General features: G+C 38.0%; 1 protein-coding gene across 1 annotated transcript in view; it reads left to right on the top strand.

The window, feature by feature from the left end:
• LOC124600409 (ankyrin-3-like) overlaps positions 1 to 21,074 on the top strand; it is a 267,644-nt gene that overhangs the window by 178,008 nt on the left and 68,562 nt on the right. Inside the window, exon 19 of the mRNA XM_047136159.1 lies at positions 3,870 to 4,002. Within this exon, the coding sequence (XP_046992115.1) occupies positions 3,870 to 4,002 (133 nt within the window). The remainder of the gene's footprint in view (positions 1 to 3,869; positions 4,003 to 21,074) is intronic.

Below are 21,074 nucleotides of genomic sequence, written 5' to 3'. Positions count from 1 at the left end.
ATTTTACCCAAGAGGACGCCATCATCTTTTAACCATACAGTAAAGCTGCATGCCCTTGGGAAAAATTACGGCTGTAGTTTCCCCTTGCGTTCAGCCGTTCGCAGTACCAGCACAGCAAGGCCGTTTTGGTTAGTGTTACAAGGCCAGATCAGTCAATCATCCAGACTGTTGCCCCTGCAACTACTGAAAAGGCTGCTGGCCCTCTTCAGGAACCACACGTTTGTCTGGCCTCTCAACAGGTACGCCTCCGTTGTGGTTGCACCTACGGTACGGCATCTGTATCCTTGAGGCATTCCAGCCTCTCTACCAACGGCAAGGTCCATGGTTCATGGGGGTAGAATTATTTGTTTAAATGATGAAATTAACAGATATAGTTATACAAACAATACTTTTGACGAAACTGGTAATTATTTTGGAATTAGATTAGAACTGGGTTTGCTAACATGTTTTCGAATAGAACCAAATAAATACTTTAAGAATCCTAGTGATTCTTTTTCCAAATGTTTTATCATTATTACAGAATATGTATTTGTTTGTAAGTCAACAATAGAATTTAAGTTATGAAAAAATTACTGATTTGCCCCTATAATGAAAGATATTTACTAGGTATAGTCAAAATAAATCAGGAAATTAATTACATACACAAAACTAAGCACAAAATTAGATCAGGTGCTATACTCTTGAAAACTGAGGGCCAACCTTTACCTTTCTCTTTCATGAAAATGCAGATTATACTCATGTATGTTAATGATAATTAGTCAAAAATGAAAAAAAAATCAATTTAAGGAGTCAGATGGCAAAACAAGAGAGGAAGTAAAAAGATCCCAGCTTGCTTTGTCACAAGGTGAATGCTCCTCTGTGAATGGAGAGTGGGACTTTGGAAGGTGGTTGGTGACAGGAAAGAAGAGGCACAGTAGATCTGTTTTTGTACAATGTTGTGAGGGTAATTACAGTCTGTGAAGGCCTCAGTGAGACCCTCAGTGTATATTGAGAGGGGCTGCTTGTCACTACAAATGTGGTGGCCAGGAAAGGCTAGGCTATATGGAACGGACTTCTTGGTATGGAATGGGTGGCAGCTATCGAAGTGGAGGTATTGCTGGTGGTTAGTAGGTTTAATATTCACAAAGGTACTAATATAGCCATATTTGATGTGGATGTCAACGTTAAGGAAGTTGGTTTGTTGAGTTGAGTAGGACCAGGTGAAGTGAATGGGGAAGAAGGTGTTGAGGTTGTGGAAGAATGTGGATAAGGCGTCCTGGTCTTTGATCCGGATCATGAAGAAGTCGTCAGTGAATCTGAACCAGGTGAGAGGTTTGGGATTCTGGGTGTTTAGGAAGGCTTCCTCTAGATGTCCCATGAATAGGTTGGCATAGGATGGTGCCATTAGGATGCCAATGGCCGTACCCGGAATTTGTGTGTAGGTAATATCTTCAAAGGAGAAACAATTCTGGGTGAGGATATAGTTGGTCATGGTGACTAGGAAGGAGGTTGTTGGTTTTGAACCTGTCAGGCATTGGGAAAGGTATTGTTCAACAGTAGTAAGGCCATGGGCAATAGGGATGTTAGTGTAAAGGGAGATGGCATCAATAGTGATGCTCAACGTGTTATGTACTAAAGTAACAGGAATTTTGCAGAGTTTGTGGAGAAAATGGTTGGTATCTTTCATATAGGAGGGTAGGTTGTGGGTGCTGAAAGTGTTGGTCTATGAGAGCAGAGATTCTTTCAGTGAGAGCACAGTAAATGGCGACAGGGAGGCATCCTGGGTGGTTGGGTTTATGGACTTTTGGAAGCACATAGAAGGAAGGAGAGCAGGAAGTGGTATGGGTGAGGACAGAGATGAGCCTAAGGATTTGAGAAGAGACTGGAGATTCTGCTGGATTTCTGCAATGGGATCACTTGGCAGGGTGTGTAGGTGGATGAATCTGACAGCTGGTGAGGTCCTTCTGCCAGGTAATCCTTGCAGTTCAAAACAAGAGTGGTGGAGCCTTTGTCAGCAGGTAGAATCATAATGTTGAAATCAGTTTTTGGATGGTGGATTGTGGTTTTTTTCCACAGATGTGAGGTTAGTTTGTATGTTGAGAGATTTGGGAAATGATGATGAGGCAAGGTTCAAGGTTAAGAAATTCTGGAAAGTTAACAGGGGCTGATTTGAGGGCAGTGGGGGTGGATCACAGTTGGATGGAGGCGCGAACTGAGTCAGTCAGGATTTAACATTGGTCCTTGATTGATTCTGATTGGTAGGATTGGTGGCGAAAAAGAGTTTCCACTGTAGGGACCGGGAGAAGGAGAGAAGTTCTTTAAGAAGTCCTGCATCATTGAATTTGGGAGTGGGGCAAAAGGTGAGGCCTTTCAAAATGACTGCTACTTCTGTGGGGGTAAAGCTTTTGGAGGAAATGTTCATTACTATGTTTCAGGTCTGTTTATGTTCTGGATTCTGTGTTGTTGTGGGAGGGAGTTTTGGAGGGTGGGCTAAATGTAATAGGTCTGTGAGCCAGGATTTATCACCTATGAGGGGCAGTGGGACCGGTTTGGAGATTTTGTAGAGGTTGTGGATAGTGGTAGTCTAAGGCGGGAGTAGGAAGTGAATAGGGTGGAGAGCTTTTTGAGGTGGTATTGTGCATGCACATGTAGTTCCTGGAGGGTAAGAGTTTCATTGTGTGTTATAGGATCCAGGAATTGGAAATTGCATAGCAAGAGAATTTTGCTACCTCTGAAATCAGTCACGTGATCTGCAAGCTTAGCTGCAACTACTGAGCTGCATTCTATGTGAGCATGACATCCAACAGGCTGTCAGTGTGCGTGAGTGGCCACTGATAAACTTTGGTGAAGAAACTGCTGGACCATACTGTTGCTGAGCATACCACCCAACTTACTGTTCTTCATTTCAGTGACTGCTTTACAGCCTGAGCCATCTGGATCCTTCCCACCAACACCAGCTTTTCTGAATTATGCAGGTAGGAATTCTCCCTGCAATATATCCTATGTTCCTGTAACCCTCCTGTCCTCAACTTCTGTTAGTCATTTTCCGTACGCCTAGCCTCTTCCTAGTTCCCATTCCAGTCAGTGCACCCTAAGTCTTCCTACTTCTCTCCTTTTCAATTAACCCCTCCCCATCTCCCTCTGTCTAACCTCCCGACTGCACCTAGCCACCTTACTCTCTCTCCACCTCAACTCAGCACGCTCCCACAACTGCCCTTTACCGTCCTTCACCTCTACCCTGCTATCCCTACCCTTCCCTGCCCCAACCTCCTTCTATCCCCACCACCTGATTGCCTCTCCCATCATGTGCTGCTGCTTCAGCTGCCAGAGACTGTGCTCAGTGTGTGTGTGTGTGTGAGTGAGTGAGCCGCATTTGCGTGAGTGTGTGTGTGTACATTGTCTATTTTCGACCAAAATCTTGTTGGCCGAAAGCTCACTTTCTGACAGTCTTTTCTATGTACCTATCTGCGACTCAGCATCTCTGCTATGTGGTGAGTAGCAGCTATGCTTTTCATAATATTAAGGCTTAGTTAAATCAGTTCTATGGTTCAGTGTCACGTGGATGTATTTAATCGTATTTAGGCAAAAATAGTAGGCAACAGAGTTTATGGTGAACTGGTACAAGTACCATTATATTGCTTGACTCTGTGTGGGAGCAGTAATTACACGTCAGAATAATGATGTGTCAACTATTAACATAGATGTGGTAGTTCAGATTGCTAGGGAAAATATGCTGTTAAACCATAATCTTTCCCTCCATTTTTACCAGGCTGAATCATAACTTTTATTATGACTGCAGTCTGTATACCTCCTTTAAACTATGAATAATTTATCCAAACTTGTTCAGAATTTTTTAAGTTTTATGAATTTAAGTCAAGTTTCCATTTCAGCTCCTGGTGGTATAACTGAAGTCATTTTAGCGCCACAACACACAAAGGAGAGTTATGTACAGGCCGTCAACCAATATAACACTTTGCATGCACCAGACAATGTCGATATTGCACGCCATCCTGTACACATGGGGTAAGTACTTTTCTTAGTCATGCATCTGATGATATTTCAAGTTTTGATTTCAGTGCACATTGTAATTGTCCTGCATGGAGCTGTATCTGTGGGTGCATAGACACACACTAGTTATCTTCCGTATGGTAGTTCACGCTACAGAATTTTATTTCATATAGAATTTTTGGAATCTCACAACACAGAAATATATGGAGTTGCTAAACTATTGTGGTCTATGTATAACTTGAAACAGTTGTGCAAGATGACCACTGATTGTTACAGAGGCACAGCACTAATTCTCTGGGCTTGTAATTAAGGAGAGTAGCTTCAACCATCCATCTATTCAACTTAATTTAAATTATTGCCTCTTATTTTGACTACTGGAAGTAAATAGGTGATAATTATACTAGTGATACCATGGTCAGCTCATGTTTTGTGCTTGTCAAAACTGAGCCAGTGTTACATGTTCATGATCATACCATTGATTAAACAAGCAGTGGAACATGCTGGGTAGAGTTTTCAGCAAGCTTTCTGTGATGAACACAAGATATCACCAACAAGATTGCATGAAGACTTTTATTAGAGTTTTTTTTAACCTTTCTGTGACATTCTCATACTGTAGGATTATACTGGGAAAAATGTACATGTCTCAAAAATTGGCCTCAGATTAAAGGAAATGGTTGTCAAATTATATAAACTCATTCAGAGAACAGTATGAAACTGAAACTCTGGCTATAGCAAAATCTGAAAAGGTCAGCTGCAAAATGGAAATGTGCTGCAACACAGGTAAATAGAAAATGAGGTAGACAGAAGAAATTTAAAACATATATATTTTGTAAATACCCCTGAAGAAAATCAGTAGCCAGTCACACTTTCTGAATGAATTATTTATTTCACCGTAACTTGTGTAAGATCTGCTCCCATTGTCAGACAGCAGCAATCATTTTTCATGCAAAAATTTCACATTTTTGTCTTGAGCAAAAGTTTTCCTTTATACATTACGGCATAGAGATCTGCTTCATTGATGGATAACATGCTGAATCAACCTCACTGCCATCTGAAGATGGGGCTAGGCTCGAAACTAGTTACAGTGAAACAAATCATTTATTCAAAAACTATGGCTAGTTGCAGTTTTTTAATTAGCAATATGTAGAAAAACACCTACAGTGTCTTAAAACAATCATGGATAAAATAAATATATTGTAAACAGAGCAGAAGGGATGATGCCTGTGCAAAATCACACTAAAGGACAGCCACTGAGGGAAGATACAAATACATCAAGAGTTGAGTAATTTGGCTGTAGAAGTTGCAGTAAATTGTAAAAATTGATGGGATGATGAAAAGTTGGGAACAGGAGATAAAGAAATACAAGACTTAATCATCACTTGAAAGAGAATTAACTTTTAAGAAGGATGTAAGTGAAGGGATAAATTAAGGAAATGCACTCCAGGAACAGAAACCTGAAAGAACAGAGAAAGGAGTGTTATCAACTAGAAGGCCACTGAGCAGCTGCTCACATTTGATAGAGATGAGATGGGAAAAGTTTATTGACTTCAGTTACACCACTTAAACTAACCATAAAGATCTTCCATCAACAAGGCCATCTCTCTCTCTCTCTCTCTCTCTCTCTCTCTCTCTCTCTCTCTCTCTCTCTTCTCTTTTTCTTATGGTTTAGTTAACAGGATATAAAATGTTTGAGAAAAAAATTAAAAGAAGAAATACTTACTTTCTGGTGCCAGTCATCTAGCCAATGCGTGGCTGCACGGCTGCGACTGATATGGTTCTTCTCCACTTTACACAGTGAACTAAACATACCCTTCTCTCGTAGGGAGGAATCTGTCTTTCCCATCTGTCTGTGTCTACTGTAATCGCATGGTCAAATGTGACATTGTTTTACAAGGTGCTTTCACATATTGTGTCTGGTTTAGGAAATGGGAACCAGCTGGCTATTTATCTAAGTCGATGTGAAAAACTGCCTAAACACCACAGCAAGGCTGTCTGGCTCAGTGGTTCCTGTCATTAATCTACAAGGCAGATTCAATCCAGGGCTGAAGTGCCTCATTGTGTTCTGGCAGTGGGTGATTCAATGAGCTTGTCTGTCCAAGCAAGTTAATAGAAGAAATGTCAGTAGTTATTGCTCCAGCCTTCAGTTATAACATTAGTGACAGAAAAACATATTTGCATTTGTGGCAATGTCTCTCAAATATGATGCCATTATTATGAAACAACTCTATTTCTCAATTCACATTTATATTCTGCTCTTCTTTCCCACATTATTGACACTTATGCATTTCTGTGTCTGATATTTTTATTTGTGATGTGTCTTTTATCATACTTGTTATATGGTGTTTGCAGACAAATTACTGGTGTGTGTGGGAGAAAGTGTTGGAATAGTACAGACTAAATTTTATTGCAAAGAAATGTACAATGGTAACAATGAGAAATAAGAGGAGAGTAGTAACAGATATCAGTGTTAGAGGACAAGTACTAAAGAAAGTGGAAAGTGGATAGTTTCTAGTGCCTGGCGAGTGTAATAGAAGACAGGAGAAATGAGAAGAGTATCAGTAAAAGGGGAATCCAAGCCCATGGATTACCGCAGATTGTAAGAAGTCTTGTCCAGAGCAAAGGTGTGCCATCAAAAAATAAGCAAATGTCATACCAGGAATATTATGCTCCTGTGCTTATGTGTGCATAAAAAATATGGCTAATGAAGAAAAGGCAGGTGAGCGGCATAGAGGCCTGTGATAAGAAATGTCAGAGAAACAGAATAGGAGTTACTAGAATAGGTAGAGTAAGGAATGAGATGAGGAGAGAAATAGTGAAAGAGAAGCTCATAGAAAAGACAAGATTAATATGCTATGAACATGTCAAAAGAATGGGAGTTGGCAGCGAACTGAATAGGCTCATGAAATGACAATAGGGGGCAAGAGATCTAGGGGATGAATGAGAGACAAAATGTTGGTTGAACTGAAGGAATATGTGATGAAGAGAGGAGGAGCCTGGGACAGAGTACAGATATAAATGTTATGGGAGGAGAGGAAAAGATGGAGAGGCTTACATTGTAAACAGACGCAGACAGGGTCTGGAAACTGTAGATGATGATGATAATTATGATGGTGATACTAGTTTTGTGTCTATATTCCCCATCCGTGTGTTAATTTCTGGCTACACATTGTTCACAATTATAGTCTGTACACACGAATATCATATGGACATATATAGATGCTGGCTACTTATTTGAGTTCATGGAGCAACTCAGTCCCCAATAACTAATCTTCCTCTTTGTTTCATAAAAGTGTTTTGTTCTACAACTTAATGCTTTTTCTCTGAGTAACACACGTAAGGTCAGCTTCCTCTTAATGTGCTCACCAGCTAATTTGCAGAAATCCTAATTTTGATTTTTCATTTTTGTAGACTAATTTGTGACATTAGAGGGCATTGGAAGCTTAACTACACTGGTAGGTCTTATGTCTCCACTCTAGTATATTGGTAAACCTTGAATTATAACAGTGATTGCAATGAGTAATGCCTTGTATATTTCATCAAACACCTTGTCCAAGCTAATGTGAGAAGCTTCAAGTGTATTTATATTATAATTAGTTTTTAGGGACAGCAAATGGTAATGAGGAGGGTGTATGACTGAGAAAAGTGCAAGAAAAAAGGGGGGAGGCTTTGAGAGTGGGGGAAAAATATTGGAAATAAATTTAGTTTCAACATCTTTGTGTTGTAGTTGATGTCATAAGAGACAGCATTTGCTCACAAGGAGGTACATAGGGAAAGTTATACCTTTATGTACTTGAAGTGATCGAGGGAAGTAACAGAAAATTAAATTGCATTGACTCTTATGGGGAATGGAATCCCACTTCTCCTGAATACAAGCCCAGTCTTTTAAACAATATGCCATTCCTCTCAGTAGGTAAGTGTTATATACTGTGACTAATGAAAAAGTGCTGTTAACACATTGTGGATGTCTCATAAGTTCATAGCACATACATATAATAATTTCATTATTAGTTTATTTCATGCTTATTATTGAGTAATTTTTGTAATTGATTCTGTGGTGTGGCTGTAATAGTAAATTCAGATAGATACATAATGATAATTTTTATAAAATTTGTTTATTAAATTAAGAACACTGAAAAAATGCAAAATTTTAAATGAGATGTGCCTATCAAATAATGGAAACGAAGTATAAAACTATGTTAATATTAAATACTGTCAGGATACTTTTGACTCTAGGATGTTCAGAAATACAGAAAATAATCAGATTAGGGATGATGCTTAAGTTGGTTTGTCTTTAGTACTAGTATTTGTCTTCTTCTAGTAATTTGTTATTTTCTGTTCGTTCATGCATCCTTTTACTTTTCCTTCAGAACAAATTCTTATAAATCCCGATTTGGTGTCAGTCGACCCAGAAATATGTTCATCTGAGCACCATTAGATAATTTGAATATGTTTTATGCCAGTCTACAATTAAGTGAAAACCCTATTGTGCTTTGTTTTTTTCAATTTCTTCTTTAATTCTTATTCAGTTTGATTGCCAGTAGTGTATTATGTCACTGTTTGTGATGTTTTTACGTTTTCCTCCATTGTTTTCCTTAAGTGTACATGGTTTTCAACTTTAAGCCTTGTGGCTTAATGGATTAAGTGATTATTAGTCATTTACATGTAGTGTTAGCTCATTGTTTTCATTTGAGGCTTTTTGTACAGTTGCTGGTTGTTATGATTGGAATTCTTTAAGTATAAAAAGAACTTGTGTAATGCTTACCACTGTTTCAAATTTTCAGAATTATCTGTCCTTTTGGATGTTCACTTGTATCCGCCATGTACTGGTTATTCAATACCATTCAATATACATATCCGCATCTGTACTGCATACTATTAAATTTTTTCATGTTGCAGATTTCTCATCTGACAGAACAAGTACTTGTTTACATCAGTGTTACACAATGTTATGTAGTGTCTTCTTGAAAATCACAACTGCAAATAACACTTAATATGAAACTTGAATGTCATAGTTCTTAATGCTTATTGTTCGTAATGAAATTCAGTCATTTCGGGCATCATGAAGGGGGAAATAAATATATTTCTTGATTGGATCATCCAGTCAACTGATGTTTTTATATTTACACTATTAAACTCACATTGTATCAACAGGAATCATATTTCTAGTAGTACTCATTGCTGTCAGTAAGAGAATTCCATTTGTTGCACTCTCTCTCTCTCTCTTTCTCTCTCTTTCTCTCTGTTCTTTTGTGTTTGGGGTGACAGCTACCCAGTGGTTATTCAGCCAATTTTGAAATAAATATAGTACTGTGACCTAAAAAGAAATTGGATTGTGTTATTTGAGATTTGATGTTTTTTCTGATTTCTCCAATTGCTAGTTTTCAGTTTGTCTCTGTAAAGTGCTGAAGCTCAAATATTCTCTGTGGTTATATGTTTTATACAATTGCATACCAACTGCGGATATATGATATTTCTTATATTACTCAGTTCTGCAAGACATCATTTGGAGAAACAGTCTATTGGTGTACCAGTTTGTTTAATGAAGAAGCAGTGAAACAGTAACCTGTAATGACTATATTCAGAGAATGCCATTATTTTATGGGTACATCTCATGTGGCTCCTTTTTTGTGTATTACTTCATAAAATTAATGTTCCATGTTCTAATTCAGACAGTGACTGCATGATAGGCTACACTAATTTTTAATGTTGTCATGAGTGTGACCATGTGTTTTCTAACAATGGAACATATTTGGTTTTCTTTTCTTTGTTTGCTGTCTGATAACAGCCATTTTTTAACATGTATAACATCTTGCTTGAAAAGTTGTTAACTCACAGAACTAAAATTTTTATTGTATGTGGATCTTGAGAAATTTTTTCTATTTGTGAAAATCATTACAGAATTTTAAAAATGACAGAGTCTTCTTCTTGTTCTGTCCATATCACACATTTGCTTCCTTGTCTTGGAAGCAATGGCAAATTCGTCTCACGAGTCATATTTCACCTAGACATCATCAATGGGTATCTAAATAATTAGAATTGCATATCTGTGAGAGGGGTAGGATGGGCACCAGAGTGTATTAGTGTTGTTCGTGTTCAGTGTTGTTATCAAGTCTGATAGAGTATAGCAGAGGCGTGAACACAATCAGATGTTGAGAGTCATTTTAAAGAACACAGAGATGCTACATAGTCATGTGAGACAGCTTTATCAGCACATGACAGAATTTGAATGGGGCCTCATTGTGGGTCTCCATTTGGCCAGCTGGTCGAGTCTTGCAGTAACTAGGTTTGGAAGGCATTTGGATGCGGCAGTGGCCTGATGTACAGCATGGGAATGTGAGGACAGGCATACTCAATGTTAAGGTTCCAGTTGGCCATGTCTGACCTCTACATGGGGAGATTGCCATATTGTGTACAAAGCACATCTGCAGCTCCCATCCAAGAACAAGTAATGGATTCCCTTTGACAGTCAGGGTCATCCCACTCCATTGTTTGGAGACTAGCAGTCATTACTGTCCGAAGCATAGGTTGCTATTAACAACACAACACAAATGGCTACATTTGAAATAATGTTATGGCTCGGAATCATGGACTGCTGATGAATGGTGTTGCAGTGTGTCCTGCAACGAATTGTGGTTCTGTGCTACTCGGATGACCATTGTGGGCAAGTATGACAGCAAAATGGAGAGATATCTCAGTCTTCCTATGTTTAGGAGAGACACAGTAGTGTTGCCCCTGACATCATGGTGTGGGAAGGTATTGGGTATGACTTCAGGTGACAGCTGGCAGTGAGTAAGTGAACTCTGCTGACACATCAGTAGGTCACAGACATCCTGAACCCACACATGTTACCCCTCACATGACAGCACTGTGATGCCATTTGTAACAGTACAATGATCATCCACTCATGGTACTAGTCTTTATGAACTATCTGTGTGATGTTGAGGTACTCATGTGGCCAGCAAGATTCCTAGATCTGCCCTCAATACAGTATGGGTGGGACCCACTCTGACTTCAACTCCATCCCGGAAGTTAAGGATCAGGTACAACAGTTGTGGGCCAGCTTGGCCCTGGAGAGAATACAATGGATTTATAATACACTTCGCAACTGAAACAGTGGATGCACCCAGGCCAGAGTGAGTGCAATGCAATACTGATAACTAGGCTAATACTGCCAAGTTCTTTGTAAATTTGATTCAGTAGCATAATCACTGAACTAACAATACCTACCCTCTCAACATGTGAAGTTTTGTTTTCTTCTACCCTTCTTGATGCTTCACTTTTTTTTCCTCAATCACTGTAGTTATCAAATATTGTGAAAGCTTTTGTATAATGTGAAGTGAAAAAAACCATTGTGTTTGATGTGAATTGTCTATACTAGTTCATTTTGACTAAAAGTGAATTGACAGCTCTTATTGGCTGACATTGATTTTTATTGCTTTGCACTTTTTAGTAACTTTACATTAAGATGGAAGTAGTGCCAGATACTGGGCATATAAGTAGCAAAAATTACTTACATCTAAGACATTTCTCAAAATAGTATGAGCATTGCAGCTCCAAAATTTGAATTCAGTACATCAATGATTGTGCACAGTCAGACATTTCTTATAGACATAAATGAACCGAACTAGTTATAACCAGTGTGGAAACCTTTCATTCCATGCAGTGCTCTTATGTGATATTTTTCTTTCATTAAAAACTTAGAAGCCAAACTTACAGCAATCTTTATATGCTGAAGCAGCAGCTCATTCTCTTTATTGCATAATTAGTTATTGTCTAGTTTTAGTTTTCTTAAGTGTATCAATATATTGAAGGTATGACTCATTAGCAGTTTCATCAGTTCAAAAGGAGACAACTGCCTTATTTCTCTGCAGTCATATGTCACTTAACTAGTATAATGAAAGCAATACATAGCTCACACTTAGAAGAGGTGAACAACAAGCGGGATTTTGAAATGTAAACACTTTTTGGCAGAGCAGATAAGATACTGAACTAACTTGTGGAAGGTCATCTAGCCCAGATAACTTGTGTGAGTGTTAGTAAAGAAGTGCCAGTGAGGAGGAAGAGTTTTGACAATAATCAGATGGGGAAAGATAAGAAGTGGGAGAAAATGAGAAACAGAGAACATCACAGGTGAGCATATAATAAGAGAACAATGTGATGTGATGTATACTGGGCAAGTGGAATATGGCAGAATTGAAATCTTCCTAAAAGATCTTTCCATCTCAAAATTTAACACACAATTTTTAGTCTGTAACTTATGCATATTCTGAAGAACGTTCACACAGATTTTCCTGTAGAATTTTTCCTTAATTTGTGTTCTTATGTATTCATTTCTCTATATTTCTTGGCTTTTGTAACATTGTTTTAAACCATGTTAAATAAAATAAGAAATTATTGTAATTGTAGAAGCAACTTGTTTACTCAGTCAGAGAACAAAATATGTTAGTCGTGGTACTGTTTATTGTTGTGTATTCTTAACATGAAGCCCCTGTGATTTATTCAATAATAAGTAACTATTTTGAATTGTCCTTTTTTATTTTTGAGTTAAATTTTTCTTTCTAGATAAAGAATAGAGTAGCTCTGTGTACTTTACATTTGTCAATTCTTACTGATTGTGACATGATGGATGTTCACTACTTGTATCACTGCATAAATAATTTGTCAGGTAATTTGTTATTTGGTTTTGGATGATAAGACACAATTCTTTTTAATACTAATATTGAGTGGTCTTAAGTGTAAATAGTAAAGAAAGAACACCTATTTTGTTTTTGGACTCCATAGTCAATACATTCTTGTAGCATTTACAGAGATATAGTTGACATTTGGATCTTAGAACTCTCACATCCTTCCAAAATATTTACTTGTAAAGGGCGGTGCAAGAAGAATGTGTGGATTTCAAACTAGTATAATTGGGTCTGTTTTTATCACATACATAATTTACTCACATCACTACAATTGGTAATGTATCCAATTTATAAATTGTCACTATTTCACATATTAAAGAGAACGTCAGGCAGAAAGCAGCCTTCTTCGTGAATACACATTAAAAGTCTTCCTTCAAAATTCGCCATCACTTTTGATAACATGTCATGTGAAACAGCAGCAATTTCTCGACATATTGAAACTTTCAGGTCACTGAGTGTATGAAGTTGGTTGCAGTACACTTTACTTTTTAGGTAACTCCATAACAAGAAGTCACAAACCAACAAATCTGGCAAGCATGCTGGCCAGTGAGAATCGCCAAAACTTGAAATCATGTACTGGGGAAACACTTCTTGAACAACTACCATGGAATCATTAGCCATGTGAGCTGTGGCTCCATCTTGTTGGAATCACATCTGCCACATTCATCCCTGTAGTCTCCAGATGCAGCCACATGAGACTGCATAGCATTGAAATATAATGTGTAGCATTCACTGTTACGCTAACAGTGCCTTCTTAAAAAAAAAAAAAAAATAAGGCTCAATGATTCCTGGTTTCACCACACTGTCCCTTTTGCAGTCTGCAGTGGTTTTTGATGCTCTTTTTGTGGATTGTCTGCTGATCAGTAGCAACTGTTTTGTTTATTTACATAACTGTCTAAGTGAAAGTGTTCTTCATTGTTCATCATCAACACATCATCATCAGCAGCAAGAACATCAGTCATTCTCTCACAAAACTGTCTCTGTTCATCATAATTACAATCATGAATCTTCGGCACTATTATAATTTTGTAAGTATGAAAATGCAGCTCATCCTTCAGGATGCACTGCAGCGAGTGACGAGACAAGCTCAGAGTTGGATCACGCTGCTATGTGGAGTGCTGAGGACTTAGAAGAACATATGCCCTTTTTGTATCGACACCGTCCTGTGTTCACACTGTGCGAGGACAACCAGCCGACATCTGCTTCATGACTTAATCAGTTGTGCGAAAAGAGGCAACCCAACACAATATTGTGTTGCGATCATATATCGAACCATTTTGTGGAACATTGAAGTGTGTACAGAAAAGCCTCTGAACTATGATACAGAGTCATTACTTTTGAAGTAATGTTCAACAGCAAAAACACAAGGATGCTCGATCCACTGTGCCATTGCTACTGAAACTGGGTGCTCTAACCTACAAAACATTAGCTCCCCTATCCCACCATTCCACTCTCACCAATGATACTACACAAGTCAAATTCATGCTTTCTTTTTGCGCCACCTTTTATTTCTATATAGTTTGGATTACATGAATTTTATTTTAAAACCTGAATTGTGAGTGCAAAATGAAGAGCAAATTGTCATTTTTTAGAAATATGTATCAATTTTGTCTCTGTTCTACATTTTTCTCCGTCATCCCACTTCATTTTATTGTTAAAAACAGAAAGCCAGTCAACGTAGCTGTGTATATATGAAACAATGATCTGCCTGATAGCATCGTAGAAGTTAAATATAATTAATCAGAGTCTCAAAGTCAGTAAACATTTATTTTTTGCTTTCTCATTTTTCAGACAAATTATTGTTTACATGTGTGGACGATTGTTATTAGGCATTAGGTTAGCATAGAAAAAAGTCACTGCCTCCCTCCATCCCACTCCCAGCCTCTTCATACCCAGTAAACCAAGAATTAACTACCTTTTGTTAGCATAAGCTGGTTTTTGAAGTAGCACTAATTAGTACAGCAGCTAAACAGATAACATCACATACTGAATAGCTTTCCATCTCTATGGACATACTTTATGTTTCTTTTAACAGAAAATTTTTCTGGCTTTAGAACCACATCATATTGTAAAATAATTGTCACTGATTGGATTAAACCAATATTTCAGCCACAGTTGTAGTGAAGTATCTCCAGGCAATGAATGGAGTAACCATAGCCAAAACACGTTTTATGTATTCAGCGATAGCTTTTTTACAACACGACACAGCTCTACACCCAAAAAGCCTTTATTGTAACTGATTCCCATTGGGGAAGTCCACCAACTTATAAACTTATATTTTGATTGCTTTGACCATTATTCTTGTTGGTCCAAAGATAAGTATCTGTATGGTGTGTGTATATGTAGATGGATCTCACAGAAGCTGACACACACCCTTAGGTACTAAAATTGATTTTGTGCAAGCTTTGAGGAGGTACATAAACAGGGTGTATACGACCCGGGACAACTGGGAGATCCAGGAAAAACCAGGGAATTTTTCATCCGGGAGAAAACTGGGAAAAACCCGGGAACTTTTTAGAATTCCGGGAATGTTTCATTGTTTTAGCTTTCAGTTAAATTTTTGTGATTCTGACTGGTAAGAACCAATACTCCAAAAAAGGATATTACCGTATCCCGCATCTGCAGGATAATATTGCAGCAACAAAACATTAACAAGAGGAAGAAAACACGAAAATAAAACTTAAGTCGCCAAGGAAATCCGCCATATACAACAACAAAATAGAGTGCTCATACAAGCGTCTGCCAACAGCAAAGTGTGTCAAAGGCTTTAGAAAGACTGTGCAATGATTCATAATGACAAATTGCCTCCGATGAGCGTGATGTGACAGCTGTTGACATTAGATTCATTTTAGCAGTTGCGGGCCAGGAGCTATCAAATGAATTAAAATATGTTCGTTCGCATAATTACGGAAGGCTAAATATTTTATTATTTTCAGGTTTTATTTCCACCTTTCTGACAATCAACCATTAATCACCTTGCAGAACAATGAAGCTATTTTTGTCGCTTTGCTAAAGAGATTTGGCTTTTATTAATCTTTTGTGCTGAGGCAGTCCATATATTTGAAACGAAGTGTTTAATTTCACACTGTTGCCTAGTTTCAACTGTTCGCTGCATTTCAAGTGCATGTTTTCCATCTTTTAGCTCGCATGGCATTATGCCATAATAAAGAACCAAACATGAGATAATACAATACTGGTACTCAAAAAAATTTACGTCCGAATCTGGACATATGAATGTGCACTTTAAACCAAATTATTCATTTTAGTATGGTTCACGAAATTCCGATGAACTTAGAAGTGCCCTCTGATGTCTTGTTTCTTTTGTGACATAGTGCAAGATCTTTTAATGTTTTACACGTACGAACATCTGGGCTTCCTGTGTCATCGTAGCTGCGCAAGAGCAGTGGCGCCTATTATCTGGCGCTCTCGGGCAACTGCTGAAACAGAAAAGTTTCTAACAGGTCACGGGAAAACATTGCGGATGGTGGTTTGAAAAGCATTACTTTCAAAGTAAATTTCCTTTTACACAAGATGAACGATATGCAAGAATGTACAATGAATTTCTTAAATCACAGAGCGTTTGACTCTCAATTAAAAATCAACTCTTTGAGGACGACCATCTAGAAGAATTTTGAGCCCAGAAGATCAGACACTTACGTCATTATTAAAAATTTTACTGGCACATTTGTGTGATATATCGTAAAGTGTAACACATGCTAAAAAGATCAACATTATATGTGGAAGCTTAGCTTCTCTTGCAGCTTATTAATCTTCGAGACTATGATTATATGTGAAACCTCGTGTTTTTCTTGTACCAGCACTATGTATAGTAATTTAAACCATCAACCTTTCTTATTTGTGTGTTCGTGCTACTTAAGAGTGTACTTGCTTTTGGCTGACTACATCACGTGTCCTATGCTGTCATCAGCTGGAGAGATCACTTGACTGGCTTAAAAGCATTCCTTGAAGAAAGGAGACAGAGACTATAGACACCTATTCTCCTGTGGAAGCCTACTTACACCATTTCAGGAGGCAGTATTACCTGAAGAATCAAGGAGTATGCTACAGTCCCACTTATTACTCACATAGGTACCACAAAGACACAGACATGCACAACAAAAGACAAAGCTTGTGGCAAACAGGCCATCATCAGAATTAGCAAACACACACACACACACACACACACACACACACACACACACAGACACACACACACACACACCACACGACCAGAGACTGTGCTCATGTTTGTGTTAGTTGCATTAGCATTTGTGTGTGTGTGTGTGTGTGTGTGTGTGTGTGTGTGTGTGTGTGTGTTGTGCAATTCTGATGAAGGCCTGTTTGGCTGAGAGCTTTGTTTGACATTCTTTTTATACATCTTCCAGCCATTTTCATATTGTTTCAAAGGCACTGTATGCAGTCTTTACCTTTTTTGTTGTGTTGTAATCTTTTAAAGTCTTCCCTCTATTATTAAGCAAGAAACAAACAAAAATAACAATGCAAATGTAGTATAGTCCCCAGAAAATAGCTGTGGAAGAAGTGACAATGTACTGAAAACAAATGGCATTAGATTTAATCATTACTTACAGTGACAACAAACATTGCACCACTAATAAGCGACTAAATTCAAACAGACTGCTTTTTCAGACACTGGTTCATCAGATCACTAGAAAATATTAATACTGCTTGCTTTGGTGGTATTTCTAACAGTATATTAAGATCATGTATAAAAACAAAGATGAGGTGACTTACCGAACAAAAGCGCTGGCAGGTCGATAGACACACAAACAAACACAAACATACACACAAAATTCAAGCTTTCGCAACAAACTGTTGCCTCATCAGGAAAGAGGGAAGGAGAGGGGAAGACGAAAGGAAGTGGGTTTTAAGGGAGAGGGTAAGGAGTCATTCCAATCCCGGGAGCGGAAAGACTTACCTTAGGGGGAAAAAAGGACAGGTATACACTCGCACACACGCACATATCCATCCACACATACAGACACAAGCAGACATATTTAAAGACCAAGATTATATTAAGATCTTTTGCTGACTTGATGGGACTACCCCTAAATTACCTTTATATTAGTCTATGACTCAGGGCATATTTTGTGGAAGATTTAAATACAATGTAGTAACACCACCTGTAAAATTTGAGATAAGCAAAGCAGCTACAATTACATAACCATTTCATTCTGTCCAGTTTCTCAAAAATTTTTCGAGGAAGTGACCTCTGACACTATTTGTCTCATTTATCTGAGCAGATATTGTTACATGTGTCTTAATGTGGCTTTCATAAATCTTCTTGTACAGAGAAAGCGATACAACACCCAACAAATTAAGTCTTGGCAGACCTAAACTAGAAAAATTACACTATTAGTGGTATATTATATGGATGTGACAGAGTCTGAATGAGTGGACAAGAAAATTCTACTTGATTGTTGAAGATTGTATTAGAAACCTGTATTTCACCAAGATTATAATCTAGAGAACCACTTAAATAGTCATCTTCAAATCAGAATAAATGCATGCAGTGTCTAAATCAGGGGAATAACTAAGACTCTTTGTCATCACAGTTTTGAAATCCGCAAGGAAATGCCACACAGGCAGTACCAGTTAGTCTGGCTGCTATTTCACTTTGTTAGTGTGATTGAGCATGATGACTGTACCCCTGTCATACACAACAATGCTGTTTGTGCTATGTTTCACATACATGTACTGTAAATATGACAGTGAGTAACATTTCCTTAAGGATGTTAACATTGTAATGACAAAGATATTGTGATCTTACCAAAAAAAAGTTTTTAAACAAAACATGCACCATCCTCTTCATGTAATCATAAAATTCTACTTGGCAAACTCATGTATTATGACAGTCTTAATGCTTGGATGGAGTCTTTCCTTCGTAACAGAAAGCAGAGAGCTATAAAATACTGACCACTTCTTGTCTGCAGGAGTTAAATATTTAGTACTGCAGTTAGACCTACATAAAAGTACATAACACCGTCCTAACTTTCAGAACTTTTAGTTCTTTCCTCAAGGAAGAAATAGGAATAGGTTGGGCAGGTTTTAAAGGATGCCCACTCCTGAAAATGAGAGGTATCTTCATATGTGAATGAGGTGAGATAAACTTTCCTTTGGACACAAAGTAGAGTGTTACACACTGTGTCACAGAAATGAAGCTGACATCAGAATGGAGCAACATGACATTGGTTCTTATCCACTCTTGTTCTTAATGTCTCCCATTGATTTTAAAGGGTAGTTCAAAAACTTTTTGTTGGTGATATAAATGTAATAATCAAGAGTCCAAACTCAGCCTTAAAAGATACAGCTCAAATGATAGCTGAACAGGCATCATTGTGGAAGACAGAATCTCACCTAGACTCTTAGTAAGTAGTTTTAGACAAGCAAGAAAGACCTCATTTTCATGTAAAGTGCCTCTTTGTCTACAGTTCAGAGTGGAGTTATGTACTCTGGTGCAAATGTATCCAACATGCTCCCATTTAACAAAACAGAAAGCTCTACCAATTCAGAAAAAAAACACACTTCCTTTAGCCACTCCTGCTCTTTATCTGATTATTTATATTCAAGGACTGAACATTTGTGTTAGGTATATGGGAAGCTGAAGTTTTCATTGTAGAGCTGTATGACAAACAGTTGTGTATTGTAAACTGCTTTCTGTATTTATACACTGACTGGCAGGAAAGATGCAACACATAATAAGTGATGTGTAATTATCTGTTTGATTAGAGTGTAGCTCTTTATCCTATGGGTTGGATGAGGTATGTTATTGTTATGTTACTGGCATTTCATTTCAAGCAAACAATGAAGTGCTGATTCTTTACTGCATTAGCCTTAATTTTTTCCCCCTTGCGTAATGCCCGTTCCTAAAAAACTATGTTTTATGTAAAACAATTGTATAAAGATTGTGTTCACAGAATGCAGACTGTAATGTTAAAAATTTCATTTTGAGTTATTTAAGTGCTTTTTTAGGATCATTCATCCAGTCCACATGTTTAATTTCATCATTCATTGTATCATTATTCATTGTGTCATCTAACAGGGAAGATGCATCTATTTTATTACTAATTTATAATATCCGTTCTTATTGATTATATGTAGGAAACCTGTAGTCATTCAGAAAAGAAGTCTTGTGTTTATTCATATCAATCATACAGCATAGATTGACTACTGAATAGCCATATGAAAACTAAATTTTCTAAGTTCTATCAGTCCACATCCTCTGTTGTACTGCTCCCAACAGCAGTCTGGGACTACAATCTTTATTCTGGTGATGAAATTCTAAAATATTTGTCTTGATGGAGGGGGGAGCCCCACAACCTGTAAAACACATCACTGGATGTGAGGCAGTAATGTTTTCTCGCACTTTTAGCACTTATTGTTGTGTGTTCTGTTGTTCGCATATCAATCACATATGTTTGTGTGATTTTTCTGTGATTATTGTAATCAGCTTTCTGGAGTAAACATCCATTACCCCTGAAGATGTTGCAAAAGCTGTTGCTTTGGTGGAATTTGGTTGCAGCATGCATTACATTGCAAAAATGTAGTGAACTACACCTTCCACAATTTCCAGAACCATAAGAAAGTACAGGGAAATTGGGGACTATGCAAGGAAACCAGAATATGCCTCCAGAAGAACTACATCGGCAAGAGGTGACCACTTAACAACTTACAGCTTCTTCACACCATCACTACTGAAGAGCAAAATCAACACCACCAAGTTCAGGAGGTCAATGTTAGTGAGGGAACAATCCAAAGAAGGCTGGAAAATGCCAATCTTCAGTCTAGAAGATCTGTTACCAGCCCAGAACTCAGAAGAGAGTATCACACAGCTCAACTACATTTTGCAAGGGAATATTGTTGCTGGAGAATATAAAAATGGGAGAAAGTATTGTTCACCGATGAGTCACAAATTGGCCTGCAATCACCTGACAGTAAAGAGACTCTTGTAGAAGGCCTGGGGGTATGTGTTCTCACTGCACGCTCTCATCCAGGGAGGAAGGGAGCCTTACAGCATATCTGTATGTGGAGAAAAAACTTTTGGAGCATGTTGTGCTTTACACTTTATTGTTCAGTCTTGTTGTTACACTAATGCACGACAGTGCCTGTCCATATATTGCAAGAATTGTGCAAGAGTGCTTGGGTGAAATGGAGGTTCATGCTATGGCCTGGCCAACTCTGAGCCCTGATTTTAATCCTGTTGAGCATATACAGTACCATCTGGGGAGAAGTGCATGTCAGCACTATTCAGAATGCCGCAAGACTTGTGGGAGGCACTCCTGAAAAAGGACATTACAGCCTGAACCTGGAGCTTGCCTGTAATATTGGATGCCTTTGTTGGTGCAAGAGGAAGTAATGCATACTTTTGAAGCTGCAAAGAGAGGT

The sequence above is a fragment of the Schistocerca americana genome, chromosome 1 (genome assembly GCF_021461395.2).
Source record: "Schistocerca americana isolate TAMUIC-IGC-003095 chromosome 1, iqSchAmer2.1, whole genome shotgun sequence".
Classification (NCBI taxonomy): domain Eukaryota; kingdom Metazoa; phylum Arthropoda; class Insecta; order Orthoptera; family Acrididae; genus Schistocerca; species Schistocerca americana.
This window is presented reverse-complemented; position numbering and strand designations above follow the sequence as displayed.